Consider the following 15,571-nt stretch of genomic DNA (forward strand, 5'->3'; position numbering starts at 1 on the left):
TGACATGTTCCCTCGGCGCGTCTTACGGGTATTGTAGCTCCAGCGCTGTAAGTTGCCAGAGCCGCGATGTCGTCATGCATGGGAGATTTCTTTCCAGCAGGGTCCGGCGCCTGCCGGACTTTCAGCCGAGAATCCCCTGTGCGCATGTGCAGTCAGCAGCGCATTGCGAGGGGAATATCTCCTAAGCCGTAACGGTTTAGGAGATATTTACCTACAGGTAAGCCTTATTATAGGCTTACCTGTATGTTAAACTTACAAAAACAACTATACAACCAAAATGAATATATGTTCATAGGGGCTGTCCTAATAAATACAAAAAAATATGGGATCCCTGGCGGGAAAATGCAGACATGTGTTTGTAAGATCATGCAAGTTTGGGCTTACATTGTATTGGGGGTGTGCATTTGCTCTGAAAAAAAGTTATTACAAAATGTATTGATCAGATTCCATTATGAACCTTCCGAAAGATGGGGAGAAAGCCTTCCATTTTGTTATATTTTACTTTATTATTTCTATTATGCGGGGGAACAAATTACTTGATTGTGCTATCTTTAACTAAGTATATATGCTATTTTTAGTGTCACCAAGGGGTACTGAAGTCCGTTTAGTTTGTATACATTCATATATACTATTTTGCACTTTCCAGTATTTTTTACTGTAAATCTGTGCAAGTCATAAAAAAAAAAAAAAAAAAAAAAAAAAATAAAAAAAAAGGAAGAACCACCACCTGACAACTTGTCTTCAGCTTAAACAGGTCAGGCCAATGTTTTTCACAAGTCAAGAGTCTGCAGTTATTGGAAGTCCCATAAGGTCATCATTTCTGAGATGCTGCAACCAGCAAGTCCAAACCACCATTTGTGTGCACTGTGTGCTAACTGGGTATTTCCAGGGTATATGTGGTTACTTTGGGCATTTATACCCAACAAAGTGATCACTGACTGTATAACTATGAATAAAACAGCTTTTGAAATAATACACCACACATTAATAAAATCACTTACATGGAAGCCGAACTACAGCTTTTCTATTTTCTTTGCGTGAACCAATATTGTCAGCATGCTATACAAATAAAAATGTGTTTTCACTCTCATCTGTGTCCCCGCTAATGAGAATTCCTGCACTTCCTGACAGTGTCATTAGGATGTAACGTGTCACAGCTAAAAAATGTTAACTGGGGAAACCTGTTCCAAGTCTATCCAAAAAGGAAAATCTGGTTTTGAATAGAGTTGGGCCTTAAACCGACAGCATTCAAAAATCTAAATGAAAAATAAATAAAAATACAATTTAAAAAAAAACCAATGTTACCCTTTAAATCCCGTTTCTTCAAGTCTCCCTCAAAATATATAAAACTGCCCCCTGTGTGTACCCCTTTAATTCAGAATGAATGAACTTAAGCAACTGTCCAAGTAGAATTTATGTTTTTTATACAAATGGCAATGGTTATGATATTACTATATAATAAGATGATTAAAAATTAAGGTGGTAAAATTAACTACTAAGAAATATTTTTGTTTAACAGTTGTAATTAAAGAACTGGATAACGCAACAGCAGTCAGTCCTGCAAATAGCCACTAGAGGGCAGTATGAGACTAGGAAATGGCCCTTTTCCAGTTCACAAAACTGGATGCAATTATGAACCTACTACTGTTGGTGTTTCTCCCTCTTTCATCTCGTCCTTAAATCCCCTCACTGCATAAGCTGGAGAACACCATCTACTTCTGCTGCTGTAATGATTCTCAGAGTTTAAAATTTCACATGCCAAGTGAGATTTTACACTGCTGTCGCGGAGCTCATTCAATTTCGGTTGTGAAAATTACTTATTTACATCTTTCTGGACTGACAGAAGAGCATGCAGAACTTTATACAGCAGACACATCCACATCCAGAAAAGCTTACAAGTCAATGACCATCACTGATTTACATTTAAAAAAAAAGTGACACAAGCGCTAAAAAAAACCCAAAAAACCAAAACTTACATATGATACAGTCTGGCGGTAACATTAAAGGCATTCTTTTTTTAAACAAACATATAATACTTACCTGCTCTGTGCAACAGCGTGATCAGCTGATCAGTACAGCGGGGAGCCTCGGTACTGAAGGGAGAATGTTGCCTAGGAGGATAGGTCCTGAAGCTCTCCCACCACTCTGCTACCCACCCAAGTTCTTGCTGTATTAGGGACCTGCACACTGCAATCCTCAGGAGAGGCGCACTTCCTGATTTCTAGGAACAGACTGAAAGGGGATCTGTCTGTTTACATTGACATATCCCCATTCTGGCAATGGGGAGCAAACGCGGATCTCCGGCAGACATTGAAGTCACGCGCATTGGCTCCGGCACTGGGTGTGTCCCCTATAGCTCTTAAAGAGGCCGACGTACACCTACAGCAATTTGTGCAGCCGTGCCACGCTGCTGCAGTATGACGGCAGCTGGTCGGCAAGCAGTTAATTCAGATTTTTAATTTTTTTTAATCAAATTTATTTTTATAAAATGCTTTTGGAGTAAAAATCCAAAATATAGTTTTCTATTTAAGATACATTAATAATTTAGTTTATTCAGCATGAAATGGAGCTTAGTTGTGTAGCATGGGGCTGTATATTCTGCAATATTTACATTTTTGGTAAACTCATTCAGGCTGGGTTCACACTGCCATGCAGAGGACCTCGCAGCAGGGGGTCCAGTACACGCCTCTGTTGTCCGTTTCATGTCCGATTTTGGTCTGAATTTTTGGCTGAACTCAGAACCGAAACAGACCTGAAGACACACAGGACCTGTGCAATTTGCTCGGCAGCTGTCTTGGAGCTGTGTGAACAGGCTCCATTGAGAACAGATCACAGTCTCCTGACATGCGAATTGGATGCAGGGCAATTCGCAATAGTGTGAACCCAGCCTTAATGGATCCAAGCTCTGCACGCTGAGATAACATGCACTGGCAATTTTATTTTAAATTAAATAAAATAATTTGACTAGTTCAACTATGTGTAATTAAGCTAAAATCAGTTCTGATATCGCTGTTTTACTAACATGCCAGCTTATTATTCTAAATAGAATCTTTAAGATTTGCAAACAAAATGAAGGTTTCCTAACTACCAGCAAGAATAAGTCCTTACATTTAAAGAGCACCTGTCATTTCAGAGCCATCATCATGGCAGCGCCTGTTACCAGGCATCCACTCACCTGCTGCGGCCACGTCACTCATCTTGTTGTGTCACTGCCACATCGCCAGCCGTCCCATTAAACTGAATGGGACAGTCAGTGTGTCAACAGCGGGTCAGGAGGAGCCACTGCGGGACAGTGATTATAGTTGCTCTTTAAAAATTAGGATTTGAAAATCGGGTTGATCAAGCCCATTTACTAGTAATTTAAATCATGATTTAAATTGACTTGATTTAAATTAAATCCACACTGCAAGAAGGCCATTCAACCATGTATTCAGAGGTCCAGTTTTATCACACAGACTGCTCACTACAGAGGGGTGGAAAAAAAAAACGTATAACACATCCAAGCCAAACCAGTCCTAAGAAGCTCCTTTCAAATTGTGGCCAACTGACATGTTGCGGCAGGTTGTGGGACACACCCAGCGTGCAGGTTTAGAAACTGGTATCCCTACTAAATAAAAGTAGGACAGGCAATGTATAAAATTGTTATACAACCACTAGGGCCTGGGACAGGTACTCTTTAAAAGCATGTTTGATTGCTGGAAAACAGGCATGGATGGAGGGAACAAAGCCTGTTGGCTCCGGTCCACGGCCCATCTCCATTCAAGCGTGCATTTGGGAGAAGGCAGAGGCCTTGTAAATATGCATTCCTCTGGCATAGGGCCTCGGAGCTTCCAGCTCTCCCTTGGTGCTGGCAATCCCGCAGCAGAATACACAAGGCTGCAACAGAGAAGGAATCACAGCTACAGCAGGCATACCTACGTGTTTAATGTGGCTTTCTAAGCCAAAGCTAGCCACAGGCATAGGATTGTGGTTTAACGGGCAATCACAAACTCACTGCCAACCATTTTGTAAGAAACTATTGTACTAAGTATTCCTAAATCAGGATATCATTCCCTTTCTCCACCCAACTCTGCCATCCTCTGTGTAACCCTTACCTGTTACCAGCTTCAGCTCCTTGCAGTAGCTAGACAGCTGAATGCATTTTCTTGAAATTTATGAGCAAGGGGTGTCTCATATGCACCCACAGACCAGGCAATCATTGATGGTATGGCTAAAGCTTGGCCATGGAGTTGCTCTTTAACCCTTAAAACAACTTGCCACTTGTCAACATTGACAAAACTTAAAGCTGAACTTCAGCCTTCCTTTCAGGCTTGCGGACTTGTACAAACTTCTCTCCTGTACTGAAAGTACTTACTCTGATTTCACTGCATACTGTAAACTTCTCACAGTGTGCATTAGAACCTGCACAGCCGAAGGCCTTGCCTTCCCTGTCTCGCTGCTTTAATGTAATATTGGATTTCAATTATTTCATTAACGAAGGCTCAGCATCACATATAGGGGTTACTTAGGGCGGTCTGCATACAAATAATGTCTGCCTAGAACACCCACTTCTCCAGACTGACAGCCACCTGTCACTCCTCTCCCAATAGCTAGCCCACCACTTGCACCAAAGATGGGGGCTCTTAAAAGGAGTACTGAGCAGGGTGCTGTGAGGTTTTCAGGAAACCATGCATCAAACTCTGCCCCACCAGCCATGATTTGCTTTCATTGCATGGAGAGGTCCAGTGATGACTTCAAGTCTAGCATAAGGTATGTAATATAGAAAGGTTTTATTTAAATGTTTAATTATCATGTTAATTCTTTATTTCTTTTACAGGCATACCCCACTTCTAAGTACACAATGGGGTTTATTTACTAAAGCTGGAAAGTGCAAAAATCAGGCTCCCTTCTGCATAGAAACCAATGAGCTTCTTACCCCAGCTTGTTCAATTAAGCTTTGGTAATAAAACCTGGAAGCTCATTGGTTTCTATGCAGAAGGGAGCCTGATTTTGCACTTTCCAGCTTTAGTAAATAAACCCCATTGTGTACTTAAAAGTGGGGTATGCCTGTATTTCTTCTACCCTCTTACATTTTTGTCCTCCCATTTTCCCCCTTCTCCCTCCCTTCACCCCCCCTCCTTTCCCTCCCCTCTTCTTCTCCCTTCCACTTTCTCTATCCCTTTACAAACCCCACCCGACTTACCCACTGTCTCCACATCTCCCCATCCTCCCCTAATCCCTTTCCCCCCCATCCTTTGCTCCTCTTTCACCCCCCCTTGCCTTGTCACTTCCTCATGCATACACAATTCCTCACCCTTTCCATCCCTCTCCTCACACTTTCACTACAATCACATTCCTCCACCCATAGCTCCCTCGAATGCACAATCCACCCATTTCAACTGTTTCATACAATATATTTAGATACCAGTCCATTGATTTGTATTCCCCCCAGTTGCCGCAGGGGACCCTTTGGTGACGTCCTGTGTCTGCCAGGGTTATAGGTAAGCAGCTCTGCTCTTCCCACATATATACTTTGTTATCGACCCTACTGTATGAAATGTTATTTTACTTTGGTCAATTGTATTGTTAATCGATCATTTGTCAATCAAATTACAGATATCATCCTGACGAAGCGGCATTAGAATGCAAAATTAGTTGAGATGTTATCCGTGACCAACTATCCCACTGTGATCTTCCCAGTTTGGGGACCATTATTTTGGTGATACACATGGATTGTTACCATGCTTTTAATCTGTATTTGGCCATGTCATATTTTTATATATTATGTATTAATAAATCTTTATATATTTTTCTATATACTTGTTCATACATTTGAATTTATTTTTGTTCAATTTGTACTGAGATAGACCAATTGCCCTTGTCCTTCAAGGTAGGCTTGGTTGGGGACCAATCCACCGATCCCCATATATCATGCGGATAAGGTTGGGGGATAAACAAAAAGACAAAGTATATACAGATTAAACTTCAGCCTCAAGGGAAACAAAGGCAGTGTTTTTTTATTGAGCCAAGTCTAAAATTTGCTTCATTTTATGAAGCTGCAGAACAGCTTATACTTCCGATTAACGCCTACTTTAGATTTTATCGACTAAGAGAACAAAAGCAGAGTTTCACACTCACCAGAATCCAGGGAGTTCAGCACCTCCAGGGCATGCATCATGGCACTTGCAAAAACATTGGCATCTTCTTTGCTCCCGAAATTGAGCCCATAAACTTGTCGTGCATCCCGCCACTGGTGGAAGGTCTGAGTGGCCTGGTTGTATTTCAGCCCCTTAGGAATGGCACAGTTGATCACCACCTTTGGTAAAGAACACATACGGTAAAACAATGTCAGTGAGAATTCCTTACACGTCAAAGATGTTTGCTTAAAGCAGAAGTATACCCTAAAAGGGAAGTTGCAATTTAACACCTCCTTCCCCCTACTCTCTCCCACTTTGAGAGATTTTTTTGGGGGGAGTGGGTACCTAGTTTTAGTAGGTACCTGCTCCCACTTCTGCTTTGACTGCCTAGGCAATCGCTAGCAAAAATTCTGCCAGCCACTCCCTACCCGCAACCTTCTGGGACATGTCACAGAAAGTTCAGGGACCATTCATACAACACAGCGTGGCTCACGTGTGCGCAGTGGGGAGCCAGCTGTGAAGCTGCAAGGAGTCACGGCTCCCCTTGATAAACATGCTGGCGCTGGGGATCTAAAGACCAGTGAAAAACCGGCCCAGGCGAGGAGTGCTAGATCCCTGGACAGGCGAGTTTTTTTTTTTTTTAGTCAGCAGTTACATTATTTGCAGCTGTTCACTATTACTTTTTATTTCTTTTTTTAAGACTGAAGATAGTCTTTAGGGAAAAATGTTCTGTACTTACGGATGCTACGAGAAGTCAGAAATGTTTTTAAAACTTTCTATAGTGAGCTGACAATGGATATCCTCTGCTGAACAGGATATCCAAGCAGCATGGTCAGTTCTGCCCGATTCTACTTTGTTCGACTTCTTCGTTTCTATAACATAAAGGAAGGGGGTCTACAGTTGATCTGGCCTAGGCTAGACATCATTTTGGATTTTCAGTGCATTAGTGGCCATGTTGTCAGCTCACTACAGGAAGTTAGGAACTCACTGGATTTCCAGCAGGTCAACAAAATAAACGTCACTATTAGCAGGTTTAAAAAAAAAAAAAAAAAAAAAAAAAAAAAAAAAAACACTTAGGAAATGTATATCTATTGCAGTGAACTTTTTTTTTAATGCAATGATGTAGGCCTTAAAGAAGGCCTGTACACAAATATTAAATTAGAGCCAGGTAAAAGCCTATGCCACCTCACCCCCCTACCCCATGGGTGCTCAACCTGTGGCCCCCCAGCTGTGCAGGAAATACAAGTCCCCTCATCCTCCTGCCTTTGGGAGTCATGCTTGTAACTGTCAGTGGCTTGCAATGCCTCATTAGTTTTGCAACAGCTGGAGGGCCACAGTTTGAGCACCCATGCCCTACCCTCTCTCCATCCCTGAGCAGAACTAACCTTGCATGCTTATAGTGCACCATACAGAGATCAGAAACAGACGGATTGTTTCCAATGCATTTGATTCTCTAAAGTCTACAAATGACCTTCGTTCCTAAGTAAACTGCACTGCTGAATTTGCGAGGCATTCAAGCAACTAGGCCACATGTAATCCGCTCAATGGCCTGCAAAAAACAAACACATATATAGATTTCCATATCCCTTCATTCAAAAACCAGATCCTGGTTTTCAGTTAGAGACCCCTTTGACACAAGATACTAAAAATCACAATTAAAGCCCAGCCAAAACATTTTCGTTTTTGGATTTAGTAGAAAATAAAACCTCTGTGAGTCCATTAATGCTGCCACTTGGGTAGATTTCCCCTCACTTCCTGGTAAGATTTGTCAGGATGGAAGGTGTAGGGAAATCCAGATGCTTAAAATATTCAGGGGGCAGGGAGAGAGTCCTCATCTCTGTAAACTTTGACAGATAACGCTTACACAGGGCTTTTTCTACTCAATTCCAGCGGTGGATGGAGTGGTGTGGGAGCAAAGAAAAGGCAAATAAAAGCATTTGCCGAACAATTTACATTTGTCATCCAGCCTGGTGACATGACAACTTTTCTTTACTGCAGGTAAACAATCCAGCTTTGGTCACCTCCCTGCCCCCAGCCTGTGATTGGACAGGAAATAGCAGCTCACTGATGAGCTCATCTCTCTGCTCTTTCCTCCTGCCAGTATGTGTATTCAATGCACTCCACTCGCCCCCAATGGCGGCCCCTCCCTCTAAAAGTCTAAAATGCAAGGGTATCGGATATCACATATATCGTATTAAAAAATAAAAAATAAACTTCACAGGTTGCACTGAAAACAAAAAAAAAAAAAAGTTAACTTGACTGAATGTTTTATCCTTTTTTTTTTTTAATCTGCCTGGAGTTCAGCTTTAGTAAGATGGTTTAAACATAAGCCTTCTAACGTGACCATTATTCAGCAGAATTCCCTAAACATTAACAAAACGTTCTCCAGAGTCACCAAGAAAAACATCACTAATGAACATTTCAGGAGTTTACAGTACACACCAGTCAAAACCGAAAATATAAGCTTTGAAAATGAATTCAGGGGGCATGGCCTTCAGTAAGGGGGGTATTTGATCCCCTGATTTTGTACGTGTGCCCACTGACCAAAATGATCAGTCTATCATTTTAATGGTAGGTTTATTTTAACAGTGAGAGAAAAAATAAAATAAAAAAAATATCCAGACACATTACAAAAAAGTTATAAATTGATTTGCATTCTGAGTGAAATAAGTATTCAACCCCTTCACAAAACATGACTTAGTATTTATTTGGTGGTAAAAACCCTTGTTGGCAATCACAGAGGTCAGAAGTTTCTTGTAGTTGGCCACCAGGTTTGCACACATCTCAGGAGGGATTTTGTCCCACTCCCTTTTGCAGATCTTCTCCAAATCATTAAGGTTTTGAGGCCGACGTTTGGTAACTCGAACCTTCAGCTCCCTCCACATATTTTCTATGGGATTAAGGTCTGGAGACTGGCTAGGACCTTAATGTGCTTCTTGTTGCCTTGGCCATGAGTTTTGGGTCATTACTATGCTGGAATACCCATCCATGACCAATTTTCAATGTCCAGGCTGATGGAAAGAGGTTCTCACCCAAGATTTGACGGTGCATGGTCCCGTTAATCTTCCCTTTGATGCGGTGAAGTTGTCCTGTCCTCTTAGCAGAAAAACACCCCCAAAGCATAATGTTTCCACCTCCATGTTTGATGGTGGTGGTGGGGGGGGGGGGGGGTCGGTGTACTTGGGGTCATAGGCAGCATTCCTTTTTCTCCAAATATGGCGAGTTGAGGCCAAAGAGCTCAATTTTGGTCTTATCTGACCACAACACTTTCACCCAGTTCTCCTCTGAATCATTCAGATGTTCATTAGCAAACTTAATGTATGTACATGTGCTTTCTTGAGCAGGGGGATCCTTTACGACATGTGCGTTACCAATTGTTTTCTTGGGGGACTATGGTCCCAGCTGCCTTGAGATCAGTGACAAGATTGTCCCGTGTAGTTCTGGGCAGATTCCTCACCATTCTCATAATCATTGAAACTCCACTAGGTGAGATCTTGTATTAAAATAAACCTCCCATTAAAATTATAGACTAATCATTTGTCAGTGTACAAAATCAGCAGAGGATCACATTGTTTTTTCCCCTCACTGTACTTCTCTTTTAAACAAGGGGCCAGTTCATACTTTAGGGGCGCCAGATTGTGCCCAGTAGGAGTAGAAAATGTCCCAACAGTGGAAATGAACAATATTTTAGGATTGGTGGTCAGTGGGAGGAATAAATAAAAAAAAATAAAAAATAAATAAAAAAAAACACAGCCTGCAGTTAGTAGCAAGATGAAGAGTGCCCCATATGATACCAGTGGGAATAATAGTGCCCCACAATTGGGAGGATTAGTGCCTCAAATGGAGAACAGAAGTGTCCCAAGGGCTGGATAAAGGTAAGCAAAGGGCCACATCTGGCCCACAGTTTGGAGACCACTATTCTAGAAGAAAATACCAATCTGATGAGAGGCAGAGCATAGACACCTATGGGCTTCATTGCAGTTGGTCACACAGAAAGACTAATATTCAGGTGTTGTGTGTCTTTGAATAGCTTTTTTGCATTACAAAACAAGACTGAAAATAGGGTTCCCAGAGTCAGAGATGAAGGCCTGACATGCAATAAAAATATAACCAGAGGTTCTAAACCCCTCCCTCACAATATGCTTTGTCATCTGTTGGGTTCCTCCTCACTTCCCATTTACCCAACAGACAGTAAAACAGTTCATTGATTTATTTTGCCCTTCAGACAGCAAGCACTTCACCAAAGCAAGCAGGGGGTGGAATTGCATGTTCCAAATCAGTACGGCACAGAAGCACAAGTATTAAAGCCTCACTCCAGGGACAATATGATCCGAGACAGTTGTCACCAGAACAGGTGTCCCAATTTGAGGATTTTCTCTAATCCAAATGGATTCTCTGAAACGCTTTGACCGACAAGGCTTGGGTCTTCTTGTAGGACCCCTTCCAAACCTTGCTGGCCACAAGTGGTGTCCTGGCAACACCCGACGTGGACTTTGCTCTGCTACCTGCTCTAAACTGGATTACCAACTATAACATCGCAGCTTAAAGTTGAACTTCAGTAATTTTTTCATCTTTACATCTATTAAATCTTCTGCCCTTGTTGTTTTAACTTTGGGTAGTAAAAGATTTTTTTTTCTGCCAGTAAATACCTTATACGTATGGCACCATGCACAGCTCTCTCATTTTGAGAGAGGAAGGGAGGGCGGATGAGTCATATGAGGGGCAATGAGAGCTGTAGAGCTGGTGGTGTGTGCGTGTGTGTGTGTGTGTGTGTGTAAATCCAGGAAATAAACAGGCAGCAGCTTTAGCTGCCTAGTTAAAATGAATGCAGCCAGACTCAGTGGATGGAGATTTCTGCAGCATATATGGCAAGTACACAATCGCAGTATAAATAAAATATGCAAAGCGGTTGGAAAAAAGCTTCAGATTTTTATTACAAATTATGTGAGAAGACTGCAGCTCCTCTTTAAAGACCACTGGTAATGCTTACCAGCCATGAGTCTGACAGGTAAAGAAAACCAACTGTAAAGATAATTTTACTATACTGTATATATTGGCACTTCAAGTTTGTCACTTTTGATCAGTGGTTCTCAACCAGGGGTTCCGCAGTGATCTGACTGTCAGTCGCAGGCAGCTGACAGGAGGATCGCGCAGAGATAGGCAGGGAAGCGGCTGGCATCCCATTGGCTGTAGCGCCTTGTTCCCTGAAGGCACCTCCTCCCCTCTTGTTCTTCCCGAGTGGTTGTATGTGACATCATCTGGAGTGGACAGGATAGGAGGAGGAGGAGGGGCCAAGGGGGAACAGCGCACCACTGGAGGAGATATAAAATGAGTTCCGAAACCAGAAGAAGAAAGCCAGTACTGAAGTGTGCCCCCAGCTGTGTCCCCCCCCATAATGTGGGCAACAGTCTGTCCCATGTAATGTCCCCTACCCCATGTAATGTGGCCTGTTCCATGTGATGCTCCCTGTAATGTGCTCTGCCCCATTTAAGGTCATCAGTCATATGCAAATATCCCGTCATGGGCCCTTGCATGTCCGCTGCCCCATGTAAGGTGTTCTGCCCCATGTATTGTCCCCTGTCCAATGTAAGGTGCTCTGCCCCCATATAATGTCCCCTGTAATGTCCCATGTAATTTACCCTGCCATATGCTCTGCCCCATGTAATGTCCCCTGAATGGATCAGCTCTGCAGGAAAAGAAAGCACAAGTTTCACATTAAATAGGTATGTATTAATATTTATTCTTTTATTTAATGCTATTTCTACAAATAATTTTTGTTAGCAACAGCTCGCTGATCATACCAATGTTTTGTGAGCTGTAGATGTGATTTCAGGGGTTCCTCAAGATCTCAAACTTTGTGCCAGGGGTTCCTCCAAGGTAAAAAGGCTGAGAAACACTGCTTTCCATATTCCAGCTTAATTTTTGCTTCCCTCTAGATACTGTTTATTCTTCTGTGGATACAAGGGTTTTCTGTACTGCTTTGGTGAGCAAGCAGGTGTTCTCAGTTTTATGATAGATCTAGGCCTATACATATGTACTCTGTGGTTATATTGTTTTATTATATTTTGCAACAGTTACTTTTTTGCTGATATACATTTCCTTTCACTGGCAATCACATAAGTTACTTAGGTGTTTCAATTCCCCCCTCCATTCCGGTTCTGACAACAGCTCAAAATTCTGGATTTTCAGTCAATTTGGCATTAGATTCACTTGAATATGTCTTTAAAACCAGCTTATTGCAATCATTTTTAGCCAATCTGGGCTCCACTGCAGTGACCAGTGCAGTCAAGTAAAGCAGTCAACAGGATTAGAAGATAACTGTAACCCCAGTATTATCACATAATTTGTCTTATATTCTGTACATGTAATTTATTTTAACATAAAATAAAAAATTTTGAACGAGAACTGTAACCCCAGTATCATACGTCACCTTGCTTGTCCAATCAAATTAATGGCACACCACTGTGCAAGGGATTGCTGATCCACACAACACGCTAAAGCAAGCCTGTTCTAGCACACATCTTGGCATATCAGAGAGGTCTTCCAAAACAGGGCCATCAAAGCATGCACCAATGGAAGGATCACCAGTCCAAACTGATTTATTGGTTTATACTTAAACACCATACAACACGTTTTGGGGGCCAGAAAAACAAACACACTTCATCAGGGCTTCAGTTAAAATAAACTTGAATGGAGTTTTTTTTTGGTCTGAAGCTATGCAGGGAAGCTCAGAGATATTTTAACTGATGAAGGGTTTTTTCCCCCAGTATGCATTTTTTGTAAACCAATAAATCAATTTGTACTTCTCATTTGAGCTGGTGCTCCAGCCATTGGCTGATGTATTTTTTCTGGTAACCTACTGGGGTACCCATAGGAGAGTAGTGCCCTCTGTTGTGAGCAACCTAACCTGAGCCAGTTGACCTCTGAATGTTCTGGTCCATTCAGGACTTTGTATGAGCTCACATCAAAGTCCCAGCGTCTCTTAGATGCTTTTTATTTCATTGGACTTGGGCACCTGTTAAAGCAGCTTTTATCCATCAGAGCTGCAATAGGTTTGTGGTGCTACATCTGGGACCCATGGCACCTTTACAGTTTGGCAACCATTTCAGGGCCACCACTGGATGGGAGCCTTCAGCTGTGCCAGACAAGGACCATCATAAAGCAATAGAATCCCTTCAGCAGTTTATACTGCATGCTCGCTTTAGTAACTGCTCCAGCTCTCCTCCGCACTTTCCAACCTTGAACTTACCTTGACCACGTTATTCACGCAGCTGACAAAACACATGCCTGCCAGTATCTACACATTACAAACAGCCGCCTCCCGCCACCGATAACAAAAGGCAGCTTGAAGGCGGCATTCCTACATTTTTCAGTAGGCCATGCTTCTGAAACTCCTTCACGCTGATCTGATAAAACACACTGACAGGCAGCACAAGTGAGCCCAGGTGTTCGAGGAGAACAAAGGGGCTCACCTGCCGCAGTAGAAGGAGGAACGTGGGCCTTTATTCAAATGTGTTCCATTACAGCTTCCCAAAAATAGAGGGAAAAACACACACACACACACACACACACACACACATATATATTAATGCAGCAAATGGACTGATAATTTCAGAAAACAGATACAAACCTAAGTGAAAATACATTTTTTGACTTGGGTATGCCAAGTTTTTTTTCCCCATTATTTTTTTAAAGACACAACTGTATAAAGCAGGCAGGGACAGTTGCTATTAGAATGGTGAAATGTAAGCTCTGGGACCCTCCAGCTGCTGCAGAACTACAAGTCCCATCATGCCTCTGGGAGTAATTGTAACTGCCAGCCATGCAATGCCTCATGGGAAATGCAGTTCCACAATAGCTGGAGGGCCCCAGGTTGCCTACCCCTGCTCTAGCGCAAGGCTGGGATCGGCATGACCTTAACTTCAGTCCTGGGGCCATTTTTCACTTTTTGCACATTAAAATGCACATTTAAGGCCTGAAGATTAGTTAATACCCTCAAATAGTATATATTTTCTGACAGCAGAGGCCTTGAAAAGTAAAATGGTTGTAGTTGCAATTTCTTTGACACATGACATTGGTGTAACAGAGCTGCACGATCATTCGTTAAAGATTCTACTCCCTTTGCGTTCTTAAAACATAATCTCCCGATTCTTTGTATCCAGTGAAGAGAGTTCTCTGCTCACTTTTGACAGCCTGCCAAGTTTATCTCAACATCCGAGATACAGCCCTGGTTCACATTGCAGTGATTTTACATGTCAAATTGCATGCCAAATCGGCAGCTATTGCTGGCAATGGCACCGTCCGAATTGGTGCAAAACCACATTTGTGGCGCTGCACTGATTTCCAAAGGTAGTTTCTGTACTACTTTTGGTGACTGGGGTGCGATTTCAGTAGACATCTGTGCAGAAACCTGCCCCTGTCTCTGAAATCACCCACCGAAGTAGGGACTGATATGCGGGAATAAATAAATTCCCGCTGTCAGTGTGAACCTAGGCAAAGAGAAACATTTAAACATTTTGTTCTTCGATCAAACGGAATGAAGTTCTGTCTGTAAATGAGGACAGTTTAACCACTCAAAAAATAAACCTTTTTCTGACATTTGTTGCTTACAAGTTAAAAACTATTTTTGCTAGAAATTTTTTTGGAACCCCCAAACATTATATATATTTTATGTCACACTGTATTCATGCAGCGGCCTTTCAAATGCAAATTTTTGGGAAAAAATACACTTGAATGGAAAAAAAAACAAAAAAAATAATAAAAACAAACAGTAAAGTTAGCCCAATTCTTTGGTATGATGTGAAAGATGTTACGCCACAAGAATTGAGAGAATCGTGATCTTTATTCTAAGCAAAATTGTGATTCTCATTTTAGTCAGAATCGTGCAGCGCTAGCGTAACAGTTTAGCAAACCTATATATTTTTGATAATTATTTTTAGTGCACACAAATATACTACCCAATATTTTGGTAGAAATACAAAAGCTGGAGGTTGTGTCAAATAAATCTCAACATAGCAAACCTTAAAATTGCAGGCAACAGTGAAATGTTGAGAATCTTCAGTACTCCAAACTGTCCAAAGCCCCTACAGGCCACCAATTTTAAAGTAACCATGAATAATGGGCCTGAAATTATTGTTCTCACATATACACAAATTCTCTCTCTCTCTCTCCCCCTCCTCCTCTCTCCCCCCCCCCCCCACACACACAAATATATATATATATATATATATATATATATATATATATATATATATATATATATATATATATATATATATATATATATATATATATATATATATATATAGATAGATAGATAGATAGATAGTTTTTTGGTCACCTTAAAAAAATTGTTTTCTTTATTACATAGCATCTGTGATAGAATATAGGTTGTGACAGGTTCTCTTTATGGAGAGATCAGGGGTCTATTGGACCCCTGATGCCTCCTGTGGACC

The 15,571-nt window shown here is 41.6% G+C and overlaps 1 protein-coding gene across 3 annotated transcripts in view; it reads right to left on the reverse strand.

Annotated features, from left to right (window-relative positions):
- The window catches only part of ENAH (ENAH actin regulator), a 136,196-nt gene that overhangs the window by 42,245 nt on the left and 78,380 nt on the right, over window positions 1-15,571 (reverse strand). For all 3 annotated transcript variants that reach the window (XM_077485832.1, XM_077485834.1, XM_077485836.1), the window contains exon 3: window positions 6,118-6,295. In XM_077485832.1, coding sequence (XP_077341958.1) covers window positions 6,118-6,295 — 178 coding nt within the window. The remainder of the gene's footprint in view (window positions 1-6,117; window positions 6,296-15,571) is intronic.

This window comes from Lithobates pipiens, unplaced genomic scaffold, assembly GCF_037356315.1.
Source record: "Lithobates pipiens isolate NorthernLeopardFrog02 unplaced genomic scaffold, aLitPip1_a1.2 Scaffold_18, whole genome shotgun sequence".
NCBI classification, from domain to species: domain Eukaryota; kingdom Metazoa; phylum Chordata; class Amphibia; order Anura; family Ranidae; genus Lithobates; species Lithobates pipiens.